This window comes from Podarcis gaigeae (genome assembly GCF_964106915.1).
Source record: "Podarcis gaigeae genome assembly, chromosome: 16".
NCBI lineage: Eukaryota > Metazoa > Chordata > Lepidosauria > Squamata > Lacertidae > Podarcis > Podarcis gaigeae.
The window spans coordinates 34,729,325-34,751,470 of record NC_139693.1 but is presented as its reverse complement, the minus strand read 5'-3'; the positions used below and the strand labels follow the sequence as shown (position 1 = coordinate 34,751,470).

Below are 22,146 nucleotides of genomic sequence, written 5' to 3'. Positions count from 1 at the left end.
TTGGTGGCAGAAACCAGCATAGGTTTCCAGTTCTGCAGCCTGTATATTGCATTGTTGCTAGCACTCCGCTCCTCTAACACAGCTTCAAACCTGTTGTGCTTTTGCAGTAAAGCAAAAAGCAAAACCAAATAACCTTCGTCTCGCTCTCTCAAATTGCAACTCCCACTGAGATCTCTGTGTAGCCCGATTCGCCAAGTTTTCACTCATGATTTGAAACCGCAGTTCCAGTACAGAAGAAGTGGGTTCACATGGCTAACGCCCACAGGGGTTGGTGCTGTTTTTCTCCTTGTTTCTAGGGAATTCAGCGCAGGCTTTGTAGAGTAAGGGTAATTCTGCACATATTGCCAAATGCTTCCCTTGCTTGAAAATATAAATCTTGGTGGCAATGAATTAATATACCGGAAGTTCTTCTTTGGCTTGGATTTTAACTCAAGTTGAAGAATTAAAATGCTTCGTTTCTGTTACCTTCCCACACCTGACTAAGACTCATACTTTCCTCCTGACAGTCTTTCTCCCTCACCTTCCAAACCCCAGGGGTGAGACTGGAAATCTAGCACCCCCAGTGTTGGGAAACATAGAAACTGGGGGGGGGAGGTATGTAGGTGGGTGGGAGAGGTGTGGAATGCTCACCATTCATTGAGTGGTGGTTGGAGGAGGGAGAAGACCCCACTGTGTCCTCACTGAAGTCCTCAGGGGTTCTACAGAGGCAGATTTGGTCCAGAACTGGGCTCAAATTTAGGAATTGGGGGTGAGAATTCAATTCACTTCACATTTAAAGGCAAACCTACCTCATTCACACTTCCAGATCCAATATATGAACCAACACAGAGTCATCCTTTGAGATTTGCTCTCCTCTGAATTTTGTAATGCAATTTCCCAAGCAAATGATTTATACAAAAATGCATATATTAGGGTAAAGTGTGCTTGCTTTCCTTTTGGATTTCTGCTTGGAGGAACTGGTGGGAGTCTGGGCTCCAAACTCTTAGAAATGCAGCCATTGTTTCTTTTCTTTTCTTTTCTTTTCTTTTAAAAGCCTAATTTCAACAAGGGCTTCAGCCTTGCCTGAAGGGTTTCCCTCCAACTTTTGTGCTGGGTCTGGCATGCAGTGCTTGCAACCAGTGTAAGAAACTGAGATATGAAAAGCTAGGAGCTAAATGACACCTTAAACCTAGGTTATGGGCGCAACAATGGAATGTCTAGGCATGCTTTTTTATAACAAGAATACAAAGCTGAAAATGAATGAACTGCAGCTAAACTATTATGTTCCTTTGTGGCATGGTCTAGTCTTCTCCCTACCCACCCCCCTAATTATCTGAAGAGGGTCTCTTCTCCAGTCTTCAGAGAGTAGCTAGAAGTGGGCAGGCAGAAAAAGGTCCTCTTTTCCTTCCACTCTGCAGTTTTAATCTGAAATCTTAGGCACAGTACTGCGTCCAGAGCTCAGAAACTGCTCACCCTAATGAAATTCCCCATCACAAAATGCACCTAGAACAATGGGAGTTTTGAACACTGTTTGCAACAGGCAGAGTTTTCTGCTCTATTGGTCAGGCAAGACCAGAAAATCACATTCTTTCTTGCATTTCATATTAATACCGGACTTGGCCAATTCCTAGTTTTTCTGAGCCTATAGACTGACTCCAGGCAATGGAAGCTGGTCCATTAAGGAAAATGGGGCACTGAGCCACCAACCTTGGTCTACTCTTGGCCAACCCCCACCTGCCTACCTTCTCAGATACAACCAGTCCAGGGTGAGGGATCACACAGCCTGTCAGCTTCCTACTCCTTAGTCTCACTGTTCCTCCTTCTAAAACTCAGCAGGCAGCAGCTGGAGGACAAAACGAAAATTAGCTGGCTCCGCTTGTCATTTGCTCTGCATCCACCATGTGGTGGACTTTCTGCTTTCAGCACTACCAGTATCAATGGATGTCAGCCTCCAGAGCGAGGAGACCCCCCAGTAAAGTACCTGCTGGTAAGCCCCCTTCATGTTGTGAGTTCTGGTGACCCCACCTTGTGGCATCAGGGAACTCTAGCAAAAGTCCTCTGATCAGTGTTATGAGCTGCCATTTTGATTTCCAACTCTTCTCCTGACTTGAGGACATTTTCCTTAAAAAAATCAGTGGCGCTGCAAGGGTCTCTCTCAGATCCAGTCGTTTGGTGCTGACCACTGCACCATTCTTTTTTAAAGGGAAAGGACCGAGGATGGACAGATCAGCCTATTTTTGTCCTGTGTCATTATTACATGCTCCCAGAGGTCCATTCGCTTTTGGGTGGATTGAAAAACTGCACAAAACATTGCAATTAAATTATACTCATGTTATGTGAATTTTGTATACATATTTTGCTAAAACACACATCTTTGTACTTTCACATAAAATACCCATTTTTGAATGTCTTCTCACAATAAAATATACATTTCTGTGGAACTGTGTAGCAAAATTCAGAGGATTGTGCCATCTGATTGATAGATGCTTTCCAATCCACACAAGAGAATTAGGCCCTTTCACTGCTGCTACATTCTGACCACAGGCCTGATTGACACAGGTGTTGAGTGGCAGGTTCACACTGTCTGAGGTAGTTCCACCCTCAGGGACTTCCTGGTTCAATTCTGAACACCTTTACAAAAATTTCCTGCCTGTGGAGACCTTGTAGATCTCATAGGAGGTGCTGAATGCTTTCTGCTTTCTGTAAAATGGAATAACTCTTCTCTCCACCCCTGCCTGCATTTTAAAGTAATTGAGGTCAAGGAGAATTATACCCTGTGTGTTACTTGAGGAACAGGGAGGTGTGGGTGGTGACATCGTCTTGCTGAAGAATAAGATTTGTTATTCTTTTGTTTTCTCTTTTGATGGATTCAGAACAAACAAAACTACACACAAAGGGAGAAAACCTCTGGCTTTCATGGATTGTAATAACATGAATCATTTTTCCGAGGAAAATGCATTCTTTTGTCTTTTGCCCCAGCAAAGCAAAACAACCATGCTCAATGCAGTGGGGAAGCTGTGTCTGCAACCCATTTGAGCAGAAAGCCAGGCAAGGTGGACTGCAGAGAAATGGTTGATTCAATCCCACCACAATGGTCTCTTGAAGGAAGAGCTCCAGCAGTCACTCGGAAACAAGTTACAGTCAGAAAACCCACTCGAGAAGGGAATGCAATGAGAACAAGAGGGAAACAAACACACATGCCTACATGAGGAGGGCGTAGGAATGCACAACCCACTTTTTAAGCTTGGCTGTTTTGACCAAGCAGGAGGAAGGGGAGCCTGGGCAGAAAAGCTACAGGAAAAGGGGAGCCTGGGCAGAAAAGCTGTAATGATCTCTTTGAGGTAGAATTATAATATCATAGAACTGTACAGTTGGAAGGGAGCCTGAGGGTTATCTAGTCCAACTCTCCACAATGTAGGAATCACAGCTTAAGAATCCCTGACCATCCAAACTTTTGTTGTTGTTGTTTAGTTGTGTCCGACTCTTTGTGACCCCATGGACCAGAGCACGCCAGGCACTCCTGTCTTCCACTGCCTCCCGCAGTTTGGTCAAACTCATGTTAGTAGCTTCGAGAACACTGTCCAACCATCTTGTCCTCTGTCGTCCCCTTCTCCTTGTGCCCTCAATCTTTCCCAGCATCTGGGTCTTTTCCAGGGAGCCTTCTCTTCTCATGAGGTGGCCAAAGTATTTGAGCCTCAGCTTCAGGATCTGTCCTTCCAGTGAGCACTCAGGGCTGATTTCCTTCAGAATGGATAGGTTGGATCTTCTTGCAGTCCATGAGACTCTCAAGAGTCTCCTCCAGCACCATAATTCAAAAGCATCAATTCTTTGGCGATCAGCCTTCTTTATGGTCCAGCTCTCACTTCCCTACATCACTACTGGGAAAACCATAGCGTTAACAATACGGACCTTTGTCGGCAAGGTGATGTCTCTGTTTAAGAACCTTCAATGAAGGAGGGGTTTCTTTAGGAGTGGCCACACCGTTACCTTTTTCAAAGCAGCTGGAATCTGCTGCACTGTACCAACTTTTCAGGAAGAGCCTTATGGCATCTGGGAGACCAAACTGACCTCAATTATCAGACCAGAAAGGGAGCACCTCTGTGTGTATGGGGGGTTCCTGCTGCCTCCCTGCATGAAAGAAATACACAGTTCCAAGTACAAGAGGCCCTGGGACTGCAGAAGTAGGCAAGTTTAGCACCATCCAGCAGCCCAAGGAACAAGAGTCACCAGCTACTATTCAAGCAAGAACACCAGCAACAGCAGATGAATCGTTCCTGAAGCTGGGTATAAATGCTTGAAGTTCACTTCTTTCTTCTGACCTTGAAGAACAGATCTTCTTTCTCCTTCTCTTCCTCTTCTCTCTTTCCTTTGTGTATCTTTTCTTTTTCATTTATAAATATGATGGCAGGACCTCTCTTTCTCATTCGCTCATTTGCTGACTCACTCATGCTCTCCCTTTTATTGATGTGAGACACTTTGAGATACAATTGCCAGGAAAGTGGGACAAAAATATTGAAATGAAACAAATGCAGAGAAAGGCTCTTAGGATGTTTCTGAGTGAACACTTTCTTTTTCCTCCATAAATATATCCATTTTGGACTGGTATATATGCGTGCCCATTAGTCCAGTCTGGGATAACTAATACAGTTCAAATTAGGATCTGTCCACCACCTCAAATAAGCACTTCATGAAATTCTGTCGAATGCTTCAAATGCTTATTTTTATCTGCACCCACAACAATCCACTACTCTGAAGATTTCTGTCTCATTGTGGAAAGGACTCTGGCAGTATGTTGCAGCCAATGGAGATAGCCACTCAGTTGCTTAGGCAACTTTGGGATCCTTGCCTAAGTCCCAGTCTTGCAGAAAGAGAGGAAGCATTCCAGTGTTGTCTAGGTAACAAGGTAATACTTGCCCTCTTTCAGGGAGCGAGCTTCTGCAAAGGAGCAAGTGTTGCCCACTTTCCCAGGCCACCCAGGGTTGCTTACCTAGCTTCTGGCTCTTCTGCAGCATTATGGGAAGTGAGAACAAGAATTCCAGTATTGCCTAGAAAACTGGACTCTGTTGTAAGAGAGAAAGTGTTGTTTAGTTGCTTAGGCAAGTTCGGGACATTTGTCTAGCTTCCTGTGCTAAGTTGAAAGGATGCATTAGAGTGTGGGAAGAACCAGATGCACCACTGTGGGAATGCTGGGATGCTCCCCAGTACAGTGAGCAACCTTTCCCCAGTTTTGTAAGACCTTCCACAGAACACCTACAAATGGGGAACATATGCACAGCATTTAGGGAGAGGAGATAAATTTTATTTTGTTTTCATTTTAATGGCAAACTACCTAATTCATTCAACTTAAACCAGTGTGTGAACCAAAATACATCTAATCCTCAAAATCCACACTTCTCTGAATTTTGCAATGCAGTCCTCCATTCAAACAGTACTGTATACAAAAATGCATACACCAGGGGAAATTGCTTCCAAAAACGTGTATTTTAGTTAAAAATACATTTAAAAATACATTTCTCTTAGGAGATATTCACAAATGGAAATTGCTGTGGAAATGCCGAGAACTGAATTTAAAATGGAGGGAAATGAGAATCTGAGGGAAACAAAAATTGACAGATTCATTCATATTATTTTATTGTTGTTAGCCGCCCTGAGCCCGGCTTCGGCTGGGGAGGGCGGGATATGAATAAAATTTATTATTATTATTATATTATCATAGCTCAGTGGCACAACATCTGCTTTGCATGCAGAAAGTAGGGCTGGGATAGACTTCTCTCTGAAAGCCTGGAGAGCTGCTGCCAGCCAGTGTAGGCAGTCCCGAGCTAGATAGACCAATTATCTGATGGTATAAGGCAGCTTCATATCCACCCTTGTCACCTTTGCAGCCTCCAAGAAGTTGATCTTTAACCTCAGCAGTCATAAACTTTCTGAACAGGATAGAGTCCTTAAGCCAGATAGTATGAGCTTCAGTCTTTGCATCTAAAATATGAGGATGAAAAAATGGGAGCTGGAGGAATTGCTGAGAAAATGTATGTGACACAGTTCGGGCATTTGGTATGTGTATTGTAATAAATACTATTGGAAGTGATGCATTGGATGGTTTTGTGGGATCACTATTCCCAATAAAACCAACATGCTTAAGTCTAATTAATGGATGAAAGGATTAACACCATAAAGTAAGCTGTCCTGTCAGACTTAGCTGTGTCACTTCCCTTATCTTGGGAGGAAATAGGTAATCCAGCCTATTATTCCTAACCCAATCTTTTTGAGAAGCTTTTGTGAAAAGGTTTGAGCTGATTGCTTCAGCTCAACCATATGGCTCTCACCAGCCACTCTTGAGTTCCTATACCAATAACCTAGGAACTTTGCTACTACTTTGTAACTAAGTTTTACTGCCTCTGCAACTTTTCTGAAGCACATGTACCCGACTTTCAAAGAGTTTGTAAGTAATTCATTTTTTAACTTACCACGTGTGTGTTCTTTTCCTCTGCTGGGGGAAGGTGGAAATTTTGAATCTCATTTGGATGGGCATATTTTAAAGGTCTAACAGCGCGTATTTTCATGTTCTACTTCGTTGCATATCTTGTGACCTTAAACCTCTGCTGAGGTTCTCTCACCAAAGAATACTTGCCCCAAATTTGGATCTTGGCATTCAGGAATTCTCCTTCCTATATAGTTTTGTTTTTGGTTTTTTGCACCAACAGTTTTGACATTTCTGTGCATTTTGATATTTATTTATTTGCTTTCTTCCACTTTGCAGGTGCCCTGCAAAATCCTTGCCATTCTCCTCCATTTCTTCTTCTTGAGTGCTTTTGCATGGATGCTAGTGGAAGGATTTCATCTCTACAGTATGGTGATCAAAGTGTTTGGATCTGAAGAGAGCAAGCATTTATACTACTACGGAATTGGATGGGGTAAACAATTATTTATTTATTTGGCAGGCTTCCTATAGACATCTGCTTTGATCACTGTTGAGAACGGGGGGGGGGGGGGGGACCTTTGGCCTGGCCCAGCAGGGCTCTTTGTGTTTATATTTTTCTCCTTCCTTGAAACTAAAGTGGATGAAAAGGGGTCTTTCTAAAGAGTTGGCATTCAAAATGTGCACAAATGCTATTGGGTGACAGAGAGAATGTGGAACTGCTCAACACCTACTTTGCCTCTGTCTTCACCCAAAAGAACAGCAGCACCCAAACTAGTGATAACAGAATACAGTAATACCTCCGTGAACATCTGCCTCGTCTAGTGTCCATTCTGGTGAACATCCACGGCAAGCCCGGAAGTATCAAAATGGGTTACTTCTGGGTTTGCCGCTTGCACATGTGCAGAAGCACAAACCGCTCCACACATGGGTGCAGACGCAGCACTTTGCCCTGCATCCTTTTTGGCTAGCGGCCGGGGCTCTGGAATGGATCCCAGTTGCAAAACAAGGTACTACTATAAGTGATGCAAGGAGGAAGCTGCAGCCCATGATGATAATAATAATAATAATAATAATAATAATAATAATAATAATAATAATAATTTTTATTTATACCCCGCCCTCCCCAGCCAAGGCCGGGCTCAGGGCAGCTAACAAGCAATAATAAAAACAAGTTGAATGAATGCAACTTAAAAACAAGATTAAAATACAACAATTAAAATACTGAAACATTGAAATATTAAAATGCAGCCTCATCACAGGAGGAGAAAGGAAAAAGGAAAAAGAAAGAGGGGGAGGGAATCAAATTGGTTCCAAGACAAAGGCCAGGCGGAACAACTCTGTCCTACAGACCCTGCGGAAAGAAATCAGATCCTGCAGGGCTCTGGTCCACTAGGGTGTTGCTATTTATGGACCTTTAGGCTCTCTGTGGGGCATACTGGGAGAGGCGGTCCCGTAGGTACGAGGGTCCTAGGTCGTGAAGGGCTTTAAAGGTCAAAACCTTTAAAGTGAACACTTCTCAAAATGAATTCAAATTTCCAGGGTCTGGTGATCTGCATCCAAGGGTATGAAAGGAGCTTGCGGATGTAATCTTAGAGCAAACTGAGCAAAACTGTATTGCAGCTTGGAGCAGAAACATACAGGTATCATTTGGGAACTAAAAACAAAAATACCGTATTTTCCCCTCTATAACACGCAGATTTTTTCTCCTAAAAAGGAAGGGGAAATGTCTGTGCGTGTTATAGAGCGAATGTGTGGTCCCTGGAGCCGAAAAATCAGGCAAAAATCAAATCGCTCCACTTCACGGAGAAGGGAAACCAGAAAAGAGGAAGCGGCTGCTTTCCTGCATTCTGCCTAAGGGTCTTACTGCCCACCCTTATCTGTTTCGTTGCTATGTTTGCTGAAACGGAACAAAGAGCAGGGAAAGCCCCTCCCCTCCAGGCAAGCAGAGGGGAATTCCTCTCTGTGCTCCGGTGCTGCTGGGGGAGAGGGAGAGAGAGCGGGGAAGGGAGAGAGAGGGGGGAGGGGGAGGGAGAGAGAGAGGGGGGAGGGAGAGAGAGAGAGAGAGATGGCTGGCTTGGGTGGGGGGAAACTTTTGCCTTTCTTTCCTCCCTCCCGTTAAATCCCTCTCCTTCATTCTTAGCCAGCTGCTTCTCTGCACACCCCTCTCATGTCCCTTCTTTGTTTTTCCTTCGCTCCCCACTTAAAATGTGGTTACAAAGCATAGATCCACATGGATCCTCAGGATCTTTGCATTGGGTCACCCCAAATTCACCATCAGATCACATAGCATGTCCATGGCTACAGCCTGCCCCCCCAAAATCACGCACCCACTGTTGCCTGGGGCTGCAATGGTGCAAAAACGTGGTTACAAAGCATGGATCCACAGGAATTCTCAGGATTTTTGCATTGGGTCACCCCAAATTCACCATCAGATCACATGTCTGTGGCCACAGCATGAAGCCCAAAAATGATACATCCACTGTTTCATTCAGAATGTTTTTTCCCTTGTTTTCCTCCTCTAAAAACGATGTGCGTGTTATGGTCAGGTGCGTGTTATAGAGCGAAAAATACGGTAATTGTAGAGATACTAATTCACTTGATTCATTTGTGTCCCAAAGAATGGATGAATAAGCAGACACCAGCAATTTCTGCTCCCATTTCTGTTGGAATTCTATGACATCTCTTCTTCTCCCCATCATAATTATTATTTTTAAAAGTCGCCCCCCCTTGACACTGAACCTCATTTGCATCCATTCCTTCCCCTCCGCAAGACAAAGGCTGCCTCACTGGCATTGTTCTGGGGAGGTAAGAATTATGCTTGTCAAAGCTTCCCAATCTGGAAAAGAAAAGAAGTGGGAGTAACAAAAACATGAATGATCAAAGGCAAATTATCAGTGTAATTGTGGATCGTTTAGAAAATATTTTAAAACATGCATTATCTCTTAAGCACACACGCATACATTTAGGAGCTGAATCAAGAACCAATTACAGCAATTATGTAGCTATATCATCATTGTGATTGGAATAATTAACAGCTAGGCTGTGGTCTGGGGAAGCGACAGGTGAGTGACATCCGTTTATATGTTTATTAATTGTTGCTTATGTTTTCTGGTTATCCTCGCTGCCTGTTCTTTTCCACCTCTCCTTCTGATGCCTTTATTTCTAATTCCAAAGTCTTATCTTCCTTGTTTCTATTTGGGCCACTTTAGACCACTGGATCCCATAGCCATGAGTAATGTGCTATTTTATAAGGTGAAACATTATAACACACCCATCCACCCACCTCTCTCTCTCTCTCTCTGAGTGAACACTCTATATTTCTGCACCCACCTATCATGTACAGATTGTTAAGCATGCTATGTTCAGAAGGCGCATCAGCTTGTTGTCAAAGAGAAAATTCAAATGCCAGCTGCAGATCCTTTTGCAATTCTCGTCAAGGAAATTCTCTCCATATTGTGGAGTTCTGAATTTCCTGGGTTTCTTTTCTCTCTCTTTTTAAAATTGAAGCATTACATTAGGAATAGGGATGGGCAAGTCACTCTGTTTCAGGTCCACTTCAGTTTTACACGTGTTCTCCGATAGTCCTGGGTTGCATCCAGTGTAGCGCGAACTTAGTCACTTAGTGCTATACTTGTGTTTTCCCTTGCACAACAGGGTTCTGCCAGTGCAACAAGTACATTGCCAAAGAGTCTAGTGTGATGGATTGCACAACATGAACTAGTTGTTGCACAACAAGCAACCAGTAACACAGTTGTTGTGTTGGATTATTTTGCTGTGCTCAGTTTAATATCTGTTATCTGCTGGCACAAGGGAGCTTGCATTAGTGGATAGAGAATGTTGGATCTGCTCTCTGTTCTCTTCCATTTCTGAATTAACCACCACATTTTGTTTTCTTAAAAAAAATCCACACACATGGAAACCTGCTTTTAAATTCCTGTTAATGGAACCATTTCTTCTCAGAATATGAAATTCTAAATGTATTAGCTCTCAAAATGCACATTGCTAAATACTTCCTCTCAAAACATAGGCAGATATATTTTGATCATTAAAAACAACAACACTGAGAAGATTGTAGCTTCATGAACTGGCACTTGCATTTCCCATTTTTCTTTCCCCTCCTTTTCCTTTTGTGTCATGTCCTTTGGATTGTAAATCCATGGGGCAGGGACTGTCTCATTACTGATCATTGTAAATTGCACCAGAAGCCCTTTTGGAGCTAAAACAAGGGTGGGGAAACTTGGGCCAGGGGGCAGGGAATTGAATGTGGCTCCCCAGACCTTCTGATTTGCTCTTAGAACACTCCCTTGGTCATGCTCCTGCCCCAGGCTACGCCTCTCACCTGCTTTTCTCCATGCCACCCTCAGGTGGATTAACTAGCAAAGAAAAACAAAACAGGCTAGTGCCTGTTTTAAAACCACAGTACTTACACACAGAGAGCCTCAGTAGGAGTGTTTAAATCCCATCATTATTAATGAAGCATAGGAATAGGATATTAAACCTTCATTCATTATGTTCCAGCTGCTTGAGGCAGCTGGCTCCCTTTCTACCCTCATGCAATGAAACAGAAGACACTCTGAAGTAAGTTTAAAAATGCTTTACTTACTTAATCTGAGGTCACAGTCATGCAGGTAAATGTTGCTGTTTAGTCGTTTAGTTGTGTCCGACTCTTCGTGACCCCATGGACCAGAGCACACCAGGCACTCCTGTCTTTCACTGCCTCCCGCAGTTTGGTCAAACTCATGCTGGTAGCTTCAACAACACTGTCCGACCATCTCGTCCTCTGTCGTCCCCTTCTCCTTGTGCCTCAATCTTTCCCAACATCAGGGTCTTTCCCAGGGAGTTTTTTCTTCTCATGGAGCCTCAGCTTCAGGATCTGTCCTTCCAGTGAGCATTCAGGGCTGATTTCCTTCAGAATGGATAGGTTTGATCTTCTTGCAGTCCGTGAGACTCTCAAGAGTCTCCTCCAACACCATAATTCAAAAGCATCAATTCTTTGGTGATCAGCCTTCTTTATGGTCCAGCTCTCACTTCCATATATGACTACTGAGAAAATCATAGCTTTAATTATATGGACCTTTGTCAGCAAGGTGATGTCTCTGCTTTTTAAGATGCTGTCTAGGTTTGTCATTGCTTTTCTCCCAAGAAGCAGGCATCTTTTAATTTCGTGACTCCTGTCACCATCTGCAGTGATCATGGAGCCCAAGAAAGTAAAATCTTTCACTGCCTCCATTTCTTCCCCTTCTATTTGCAAGGAGGTGATGGGACCAGTGGCCATGATCTTCGTTTTTTTGATGTTGAGCTTCAGACCGTATTTTGCACTCTCCTCTTTCACCTTCATTAAGAGGTTCTTTAATTCCTCCTCACTTTCTGCTCCAAAGTTGTGTTATTGGGTAGAAAAACATAACAAAGGCAGCCTCAGGTAGAATGCTAAGTGGAGGAATGGCTGCTTCTGTTGTTTGCCACACACACACACAGAGAGAGAGAGAGAGAGAGAGAGAGAGAGAGAGAAAAGGAAGGAAACCTTACTCTCACAAACCTGCTCTCCACTATAGCCATACAGTGATATGATATCACTGTAATAAACAAAAATCTGCCCTTATTCCCTTATGGGGGACAAAAGAGCCCTTATAGAGTCCTTTGTAGGTTCTCCATCTGTCGGAGAAAATAACAGAGGCCAACCAGAAAATATTGAGAAGCAAAGCAGCTTGTAAGCTTGATTTTTATTGAACTGTTGCAACAGGATGCTCCCCTCACACACAGGAGAAGGAGGAGGACCCCGAACAAAGGTGTGCCTGCCCTTATATAGACATTTTAAATTACCTTCCCTGGAGCTCAAGACCACCCTTCCATACATCATACATCCATCACAGTAGGTGTGTAACCCAAGACCCCCCCCCCAAACATCATACCTACATTACAGAAAAGGCGGTCTACAACAGAAATCTGAGTGCATTGTTTATCTCCTGTCTGGCAGGTTACCTCTTTAATGGTCACTTGATTGGATACCCTGTGGAGCCTGGCCAGTCTTTTGTAATGACAAATACTTAGTTCCTGAGCCAGGGCACAGGCTCACCCTGTTAATACACAGACATATCCTTAAGACAGGATTTGTGAACAAAAAGACAATGGGGAGGTTTTTCCATTTTCCTTCGACCTTGCAGAGAAATATTTGAGGTCAATTTGGGAGGGACAAAATGTTTTCAGGACTTTTTCTGTGGGGTTTCAGACATGTGGTTTATATATGCAGTTATGAACGTTTATCATATATATATATATATATATATATATATATATATATATATATGACCTTAAAATTTTTATTTCATCACCAAGGGAATTTAGAGTGAGGGCAATGCTTCTTGGATAGACCTTGCCTTTACTCTGAAGCACTTTTCACCTTGCATGCCCTCAGTGACATCTCAATGCAGCCATGTTATTTGGCTGCATCACAATGTCACTGTAAAAAAGAAGACCATTAAAAATAAAAATGAAGCTGCAGCCTGTGATCATCAGTGAGAATAGTAAGCTTTGGTGGGGTCAAGAAACCCTTTATCCTCTCCCAAGAGCTCTGGAAATGTTTATTGGAAAACATCCAGCTTAACCCTACTGTGCATCTGCCCTTAGCAGGCATTGGAGAATAGATGTAGGATCAAAGGGGTGGGAGGAGGGGTGTTATTGCAAGCAAGGGATTTGTTGGCTTAAACCTCAGCATCTGCTTGGATGGCGTAGGAGAAATTAGTTTAGTAAAACAAATTCGGCAGTAATCAGAGAGGCAGTGCACCAAATGTTCCTGCTCATCCAAAATCTCCCGCTTGCGTTCATTCTGCCAAGTGCACAGAACTGTGAGCCTTTGCTTATGGAAGCTTCCTGTTGTCAGGAAGGGGGTGGAGAGGGGAAAATAAAGTGCCTTCCCCTTATAGAATTCTTTGGAGATTTGTCAGGAAATTGTCCTGTTGCCTAAGTGATTCAGAACAGAAGATAAGTGGCACATAACACATTAAAAAAAACACCATTGCGGTTCACCTTTGGTTTGGGTCCTCCTCTCCCGAGCAGGGGAAAACAAGCTTGCCATTTGACACGTGGGAAATGGAGCAAGCTTGTTTTCTCCTGCTCAGGATGGAAGCACCTGAGCCAATGTTTCAAGTTATAAGATGAGAGATTCTGAATCAACACCAAAAATAACTTTCTGATAGTAAAAGCTGTTGGACAGTGGAAGGGACTTCCTCAGAAGGTGGTAGACCTCAGAAGGACGTTTTTAAGGAGAGGTTGGATGGCCATCTGTCATGGATGCTTTAGCTCAGATTCCTGCATTGCAGGGGGTTGGACTAGATGACCCTTGGAGTCTCTTCCAACCCCTCAATTCTATGATTCTATGTGGTGTAGTGGTTAAGAGTGGGGGACTCGTAATCTGGTGAACCGGGTTCGATTCCCCACTCCTCCACATGCAGCTGCTGGGTGACCTTGGGCTAGTTACACTTCTCTGAAGTTTCTCAGCCTCACTCACCTCACAGAGTGTTTGTTGTGGGGGAGGAAGGGACAGGAGATTGTTAGACGCTTTGAGACTCCTTAGGGTAGTGATAAAGCAGGATATCAAATCCAAACTCTTCTTCTTCTCTTCTTCTTCCTCCTTCTCCTGCTTAATAAGATGGTTTGTCATATGAAAAATGGTTTCTGCTGGACTTTTTCACTTAACCTCTCTGCTGCCTTCCAGGCCATTTTGGTTTATTTATTTGCTTGCTTTCCTTTGGGATTTCAGCTTGGAGGAACTGGTGGGAGTCTGGGCTCTGAACTCTTGGAAAGATAGATTTTGCCACTTGGCAATTGCTTCTTTGCTGTTATGCTAGAGGAAGTTCCTGGCCTCCTTTCCTAGAGGCTATGAGAAAAAAAAATCAGTTTGGCAAGATGAATTCCTCCCCAGAAAACTGGAAGTGAATATCCTTTTGGACTATACTGTTTTCTAGAAGCAGGAGAAACCTTTTCCAAGTGCATGCCCCAGAAAGAGAGAAAAAGAACCTTGCAAATCATTGGGCTTAAGCATATTTTGGTTTTTATTTGTGTTGTGTCAAAAAGAAAGAAAAGAAAGAAAGCTTCATTCTCCCCTCCCTTAATATTCTCCATCAAATATTGAGAAAATAAACTGTATTCAAATATATTATTTAAGGGGGGGGGGGAAATTCAGGGAGTCATGGGTGGGATGTGTTTTTTTTTTTTGTTCTTGCTGGTTTTTCACTTGCCTTTCATTCAAGGAGGGTGAGGGGATTCGTGGGTGTCCTTTCTGCAAATGGGCTCCCTGGTCACCCGCCGTCTTCAGCCTTCATAGGGGGAAGCAGTTCCTGAAAACGCTGCAATGTCCATAGCTGGGCATTAGCACAAGTGTGGGAAGCCATACTTCCTACATACTACACAACTAGCAGCTGTTCATTGTTATTTTACACACACACACACACACACACACACACACACACAGTGGTATCTCTGGTTATGAACTTAATTCATTCTGGAGATCCGTTCTTAACCTGAAACTGTTCTTAACCTGAGGTACCACTTTAGCTAATGGGGCCTCCCACTGCCACCGCACGATTTCTGTTCTCATCCTTAAGCAAAGTTCTTAACCCAAGGTACTATTTCTGGGTTAGCGGAGTCTGTAACCAAAATTGTTTGTAATCCGAGGTACCACTGTATGCCTATGGAAAAACTTCCGTTAAAACAAAACAGGCAGGTATGTTGATCATAGGCACTCAATAACCAGCCATCCTGGCTTCCCATGCTTTAATTAAAGCCCAGGTAAGCACGTGGGTGGCACTGTGGGTAAAACCTCAGAGCCTAGGACTTGCCGATCGTATGGTTGGCGGTTCGAATCCCCGTGACTGGGTGAGCTCCCGTTGCTCGGTCCCTGCTCCTGCCCAGCTAGCAGTTCAAAAGCACTCCTAAGTGCAAGTAGATAAATAGGGACCGCTTTATAGCGGGAAGGTAAACGGCGTTTCCGTGTGCTGCGCTGGTGCAGACTCGCCAGCTGCAGCTTCGTCACGCTGGCCACGTGACCCGGAAGTGTCTTCGGACGGCGCCGGCTCACGGCCTCTAGAGCGAGATGCGCACGCAACCCTAGAGTCGGACACGACTGGCCCGTACGGGCGGGGGTACCTTTACCTTTACCTTCTTAAGCACATCAAGGGGTGATTCCTGTCGGTGTTTTTTTGTGTATACACTGCAGAACCTCATTGAAGCACTTAAGCTCACCACAGGAAGCAGCCATTTAGCAGAGTTGTATTTGCTAGGTCTATACCAGCATATACCATTATACACAAACACACTATTTACATTCAGGTAGATAGCCGTGTTGGTCTGAAGCAGTCAAAATATATTAAGAAATAAAAAAATTGTCCAGTAGCACCTTAGAGACCAACTAAGTTTGTTCTCGGTATAAGCTTTTGTGTGTGTGCACATTTCTTCAGATATCTTGTATCTGAAGTGTGGAACAGATTAATCCATTTTGCATTACTTTCTCTGGGAAAGCGCCTCTTGGTTTTGGAACACTTTGGTTTTGGAACGGACTTCCAGAACGGATTAAGTTTGAGAACCAAGGTACCACTGTATATCCCTTGATTGTGGGGAATCCCTCAAAGCGATTTACAAAAAAGAAAAAGACTATGAAATTATCTGTATATAGCCATAATTTAAAACAGAGAGAAAGTTAAAACCACAATAGAATAGAATGGACTGAAACAACTTAACTTCCTAAACATTTTGGGTAGGCTTGTAATAAAAATGTCTCCAGGGACAGAAGTTCCCCAAAAGGTGTTTAAGTTATTTATGTATGTAGCAACAGTGGCTAAGATTCTTTACTGCACAATAATGGAAGGAAGAAGAAGTTTCTACCAAAGAAGAATGGATAAGTAAGGTGACAGACTATGCAGAAATGACAAAGTGAACAGCCAAAATAAGAGACTCGAATGATGATTGTTTGGTGGAAGATTGGAAGCCCTTTTTGGACTATTTAGGAAAATACTATAGCTTGATGAACTTGTGAGCAGGATTCGAGATATGATCAACAAAAGGAATGAGAGAATACAGTATTGAAGCGATGTAAGAAAAAGAAGGCATTGTGCAGCAATGGGGAAGAAACTAAAACGCAATGGAAAATGGGATGGGAAGTCGAAAAATGACAAATCTATGTATTGAAGTATATACGTAAAAAATTTGAAAACTTAATGGAAAAAAATCTTTAAAAAGAATGTCTTCAGCAGGCACCAAGCAGAGTACAGCGAAGGCTCCTGCCTGATACCAATAGGCAGGGAGTTTCTAATTGCCTGTACTGCCACACTAAACCATCGGGTTCTTAAAAATGTGTGCAGGTATTATGTAAAAGTTCCTCCTAATGAGATATAAGAAAAGAAATATTCTGCAGCAAACGGAGCGCTGAAGAATCAACAAGGCTATGTTTCCAGAACGCAAACTTCATGAGTGGTTCTGTTTCAGCCCTGGTTAATAATGCTTGTTAGTGTCTATGAGGCCTTAATGTGCTTATCTCAACTTGCTGTGCCATAAGATCGTCCATATGTCACAGCTTGCCAGCAACCGCAAGATGCCCAAGCAGGTGCTGAAATGCATGAGCACCTTTGTGCCGGGTGTTACTGTCGGAACTCCGTATGACCGAGCTACTCCTCCACTGGTCAAGTCTTTGGAATCTCCTTGGACGGTGATTAATGACTTAAGTCTTTGGTGAGGCTCCAGGCACGATCCCATTCCATAGAGTATACAAACAGCAGCAGAAGGACGAGAGATATGAGCTACATTGCTATGTTTTATTTCTAACTACGCAGACAGAAAAGAATATACATCTCTCTGTGAAGTCAGAGAACCAACTGGGACAAAGAAATAGGAAACCAGTAACATCAACATCCATCTCCTGTGAGACTTCCAACAGTCTGGAATGTAAACAGAGTCTTGTGACTCCAAAAACTGCACAGTGGCACAAACAGAAACCTAACAGTTACATTGTCTGTAGGCGGATTTATCAAAGAAAACTCAGCATTATGGCCCTAAGTGAATTTGATTTCTTCCCTTTCCGGTTGGTTCTTAGTGAGTCAATCTGTTTATTTCAGAGTAATGAACGCCAGTTGTTTGGCCACCGCAGCCTACCAAACACCACCGGAATTTTGCCAGTTTATCTTCTAATATTCCATTAAAACCAAGAAGACGAGAACTGAGCAGGGTGATCTGCACACCATTTTACATTCATGGAATTAGTTCTTCTTGTTATCCAGATGACTGCCTGGCATTTCATCTGCATAAGTTTTATTATCTTGCCAGGGAGCTCTCTATTTAATTTTCTTCTCCAGTGCAGTTTTAAGCTGATAAATAATCAAGTTAAATCCTGGGGACATCTCAAATATGCTCTGGGTAAAGGAAGCAGGTTAAGGCTATATACCACCTAAACAGACTTGTCTGAAATGTTTCTGTGGAATGAATGTTTCGGCATTGATATTTTCCTGCGCATTTGTTTATTATTTCCCCTCCCCAATTTAAACCCACTTCATCCCTCAAAGCGCAGAGCAGATTGCACAGATATTTGATGTTTCCGCTTCGAAGAAGGACAAAGAGAGAACCTCCCTCCAAAGACAGAAAGTTTCTTGATGAGACAGAGGAAACAGCAACATTTATCCTTTGGGTAGAGATGGGCCAAAATTGTTCCCCCTCCCCACCTACAGCCAGGGGACAGCTTTCTGATACTTAACATGTAGTTCTGTCTCAGAGAAAGGGAGGGGAGTACAACACAGGAAACTGCCTTATAGGCAGTCAGATTAGATGATCCTCAGAGGTCCCTTCTAACTCTATATTTCCATTATTCTATGTGGCGCTGAGGGTTAAACCACAGTGCTTAGGACTTGCCGTCAGAAAGTCAGCGGTTCAAATCCCCATGATGGGGTGAGCTACCGTTGCTCGGTCCCTGCTCCTGCCAATCTAGCAGTTTGAAAGCACGTCAAAGTGCAAGTAGATAAATAGGTACCGCTCCAGCAGGTAGGCAAACGGCGTTTCCGTGTGCTACTCTGGTTCGCCAGAAGCGGCTTAGTCATGCTGGCCACATGACCTGGAAGCTGTATGCCGGCTCCCTCAGCCAATAAAGCGAGATGAGCGCCGCAACCCCAGAGTCAGTCACGACTGGACCTAATGGTCAGGGGTCCCTTTACCTTTACCTTTATTACTCTGTGACCCAGACCATTAGTCTACCTAGCTCAGTATTGTTTACACTGACTGGCAGTGGCTCTCCATGGGTTTTAGGGAGAGAATTTTCCCCAGCCCTAGCTGGCGATGGCAGGGATTGAAACTGCTACCTTCTGGATTCAAAGTAGTTGACCTACCACGAAGCTACAGCAACTGTTGGCCCTTGGGCTGGGGCCACCGGAAGGTTGGCAACATGGATTGGCATGCATGGCCATCTGCTGAGGACCTACACCCCAGTGTGTGTGTGTGTGTGTGTGTGTGTGTGTGTGTGTATGTGTGTGTGAATAACAAGAGCCCCCCTGGACCTACTACTCCTCTTCAACCTGTTTGTTTGCTTGCCTGTCACTCAGGCCCTGTGCAATTGTTTGCCAGTCAAAATTGGCTGGAAGTCTGCCCTGCCATCTTTTGGGCATATTTTAAAAGGTGTAGACCACGAAAGTATTTTTTCCATTACTGTAATAGGGATGGGAGTGCAATACAGCTTTCTTGTCTGGAATAATAATAAAGAATAATATTTTTTTTTTATTTATACCCCGCCCTCCCCAGCCAAGGCGGCTAACAACCAATAGTAAAAACAAGTTGAATAAATACAACTTAAAAACAAGATTAAAATACAACATTAAACCATTAAAAAATTAAAAATGCAGCCTCATCACAGGAGGAGAAAGGAAAAAAGAAAAGGGGGGGGTTAATCAAATTGACTCCAATTTGGGAACTTTAGGGAACTTCAGGTTTAGACAGTGTTTTTATTTAGGGGGGAAAGCTGTTGGTACTCAGCATTAAGTTGTTACAGTGAGCACCACACTTTTAACATGGAGGGTGGAAGGTACTGGTGCTGTGTACCCCTTGAGTACCCCCAGAAAAAAGCACTTGGGGTCAGGGGCCTCTCATATGGCCCCCAGGCCTCTCTCCAGGCTGCACTCTCTCCTGAGTCCCACCTTGAGTCTTCTGCACCAGCCCAAGCACCACCATGTGTACTTGGGCACAGAAGACTCACAGGGCCTCGCATTTGCATCCTCCTGAGATGCATTTGCCTGACTGGAATGTATCGTTGAACTCTGGCAAAGCCTCTTGCTTCCCTGGATGGAGAGCGGAGAAGGATGTGTGTGGAAAATAGCCTAATGTATAAAGGTAAAATGTGCATCTCTTGTTCTACTCACTTTTGCTTCTAGCGCTGCACATCACTGGCATGTGGACCCCAGAATATGGCCCAGAAGGAAATGTGGCCCTTGGGATAAAATAATGTCCCCGTCCCCCCATGTTAGAGACCCTGGGAACATAGACCTATATAAGTAAAGTTAGCAAACATGTAAAATCTACTTCTCATGTTCTCCGGCATAAACACATGGATCTTAATCACAGGGTCATGTGTTTGAGCACCGCGTTGAGCTAGAACATTCCTGTGTTTCAGGGGGTTGGACAAGATGAACTTCACAGACCTATTCTATTCTATTCAGCCCTGGGACCTATGCAGCCTTGTGAAAGCAAACCTTTTCTCCCAACATGCACTGCAACATGATTATCCTTCCAAGAAAACATGCAGTTTCATTCTCCCTCTTTTAGGGTTATCGGTTGCCATTCATTAGAGCAAATCACCCCTACTAGAACAGTATGATGGGATCTTAAAACTCAATAGTTTTTATGCACAACACTCTCCCTTCCCCCGCCCCCTTTTGGTAGCTCTCAAGAGAGAGTAACTGGCTGGTGACATTTTTATGCGGTAACTGTGCCGATCATATTATCTCCAGGGAGACTTCGTTGTACTTTCTATTTTGGAAGCTATTTTTAGCAGCTTGGATTGGGAGCCATTGACTCTGGAGTGTTATTAAAGGAGATGAGGGTGATATTGCTTTTCCTGGGAGGCAGTGCTGAGAGCAGAAGCAAGAGAGATTAGATTTTTCTTTTCTTTCTGGGAAGCTGGATCAAAGATACAGAATATTGTTATCTACAGCAGCAAGGCCAGCGATCACCTTTTAATAACCGCGGTTCAGGGCCACGTTTATTGATCAGGTTTTCTGGACAAATTGCAACTCCTGGCCATCAGCAAGTTTACCCTCTTCCTTCACAAGGGTCAGTTAACATAATATAGCTGTCCTAGAAAGTAATCATTATGGCTGTGCTGAACGTTTGCAAGTGAGCATTTCGGGTGTCAAAAAGGGGACTCTGTTAAAGGCGCTGGGGCCGATCCATTGGTTTGCTGTTTATTTGTCAGGCTCCCATCCCTAAACATGACAGCAACTCCTACTTGCAAGCAAGGGTGAGATCTTTTTTCACGCCAAAAGCAGTACAATTTCATCAGCGGGCGTCAGGTTCAGAAGGCAAGATTCTAAGGTACACAAGCAAGAGAAGAGGTTCATAACTGAAAGCAAAGCAAGATGATGTTGCAACAGTTGATACTGTCAGGAGTTCAGCCTACACTCGAGTAAGACCCTGGCAGAGAGTAGGACCCGACTGGCATGTTCCCTCCCTCCTGGTCAATCGTTTGGGAGCTTCAAAAGCTTTCTTCTGCCCGAACATCACAGCGACCGATGCCATCCGACACTGGCACACTTAGGGATCCTCAGAGTCTTCACAGCTTTTCGTGACAGACCTCAGCAACTCAGCATTTTGGCTAATCTGCTTTATTTACATATAAACACACACGGAGCACCGCAACATGGCTCCCCCTCTCTCTAGCATCAGACAGCAAAGAGAAAAGAACAAAGGCCAATAGTCCTACTTCACGGAACACAGAAAAACAAACATCCTGTCTCCGCCACTTCCCACTCTGTGGAGTCAAAACATATACCGTCATGTGAAAGACAACAATCCCATGACTACAATCATGGAGCAGGAATTCTAACAGATATACCCCTATGACCAAACTTTTTATTGGCTTTAGGCATTGGTCCTATCCGACTATCCGGCATGAGAACCGGAAAGGGTTAACCAGCAGGGGGAGCCCCTGAGATGCACATCCCTAGGCACTCCCCGAGGGGTCACCTCTCGGGAGCACGCTTTAGAGAAAATAACCAGCAGCAGCAACAAAACAGCGAAGAAAACCAGGAGAAAAGAGAGACAAACCGCAGCTGGGGCGAGGACGTAAAGGGGAGATCCCAGGGACGCGCCGGCTTTAAATGACCCAGGCCACGCCCCCGCGGCCAGCTGATTCCCTAGGTCGCGCGAGGCTGAAGCCAGCCCCGCGCAGAGGTTGGGGGTGTGAGCCCGCTTTCTGTGCCCAAACACACATGCTGGTGCTAGGACTGGTGCACCTGGTTCTCAGAGACACGACTGTCACTGCCATTACTCATGATGGCTGTCCTCTGCCTCCACAGTTGGAAGGAAGACGGCTTCCCAATAATAATAATAATAATAATAATAATAATAATAATAATAATAATTTTTATTTGTATCCCGCTCTCCCCAGCCAAAGCCAGGCTCAGAGCGGCTAACATCATATAAATAAGACAATATGCATAATACAATATACAATATGCAAATAAAATAACATTCAACATTCAGTAAAATAATATAAAATAATATATAAA

The 22,146-nt window shown here is 43.8% G+C and overlaps 1 protein-coding gene across 2 annotated transcripts in view; it reads left to right on the top strand.

Annotated features, from left to right (window-relative positions):
- The window catches only part of ADGRD1 (adhesion G protein-coupled receptor D1), a 276,194-nt gene that overhangs the window by 180,619 nt on the left and 73,429 nt on the right, over positions 1-22,146 (top strand). For both annotated transcript variants that reach the window (XM_083717092.1, XM_083717091.1), the window contains one exon: positions 6,737-6,890. In XM_083717092.1, coding sequence (XP_083573218.1) covers positions 6,737-6,890 — 154 coding nt within the window. The remainder of the gene's footprint in view (positions 1-6,736; positions 6,891-22,146) is intronic.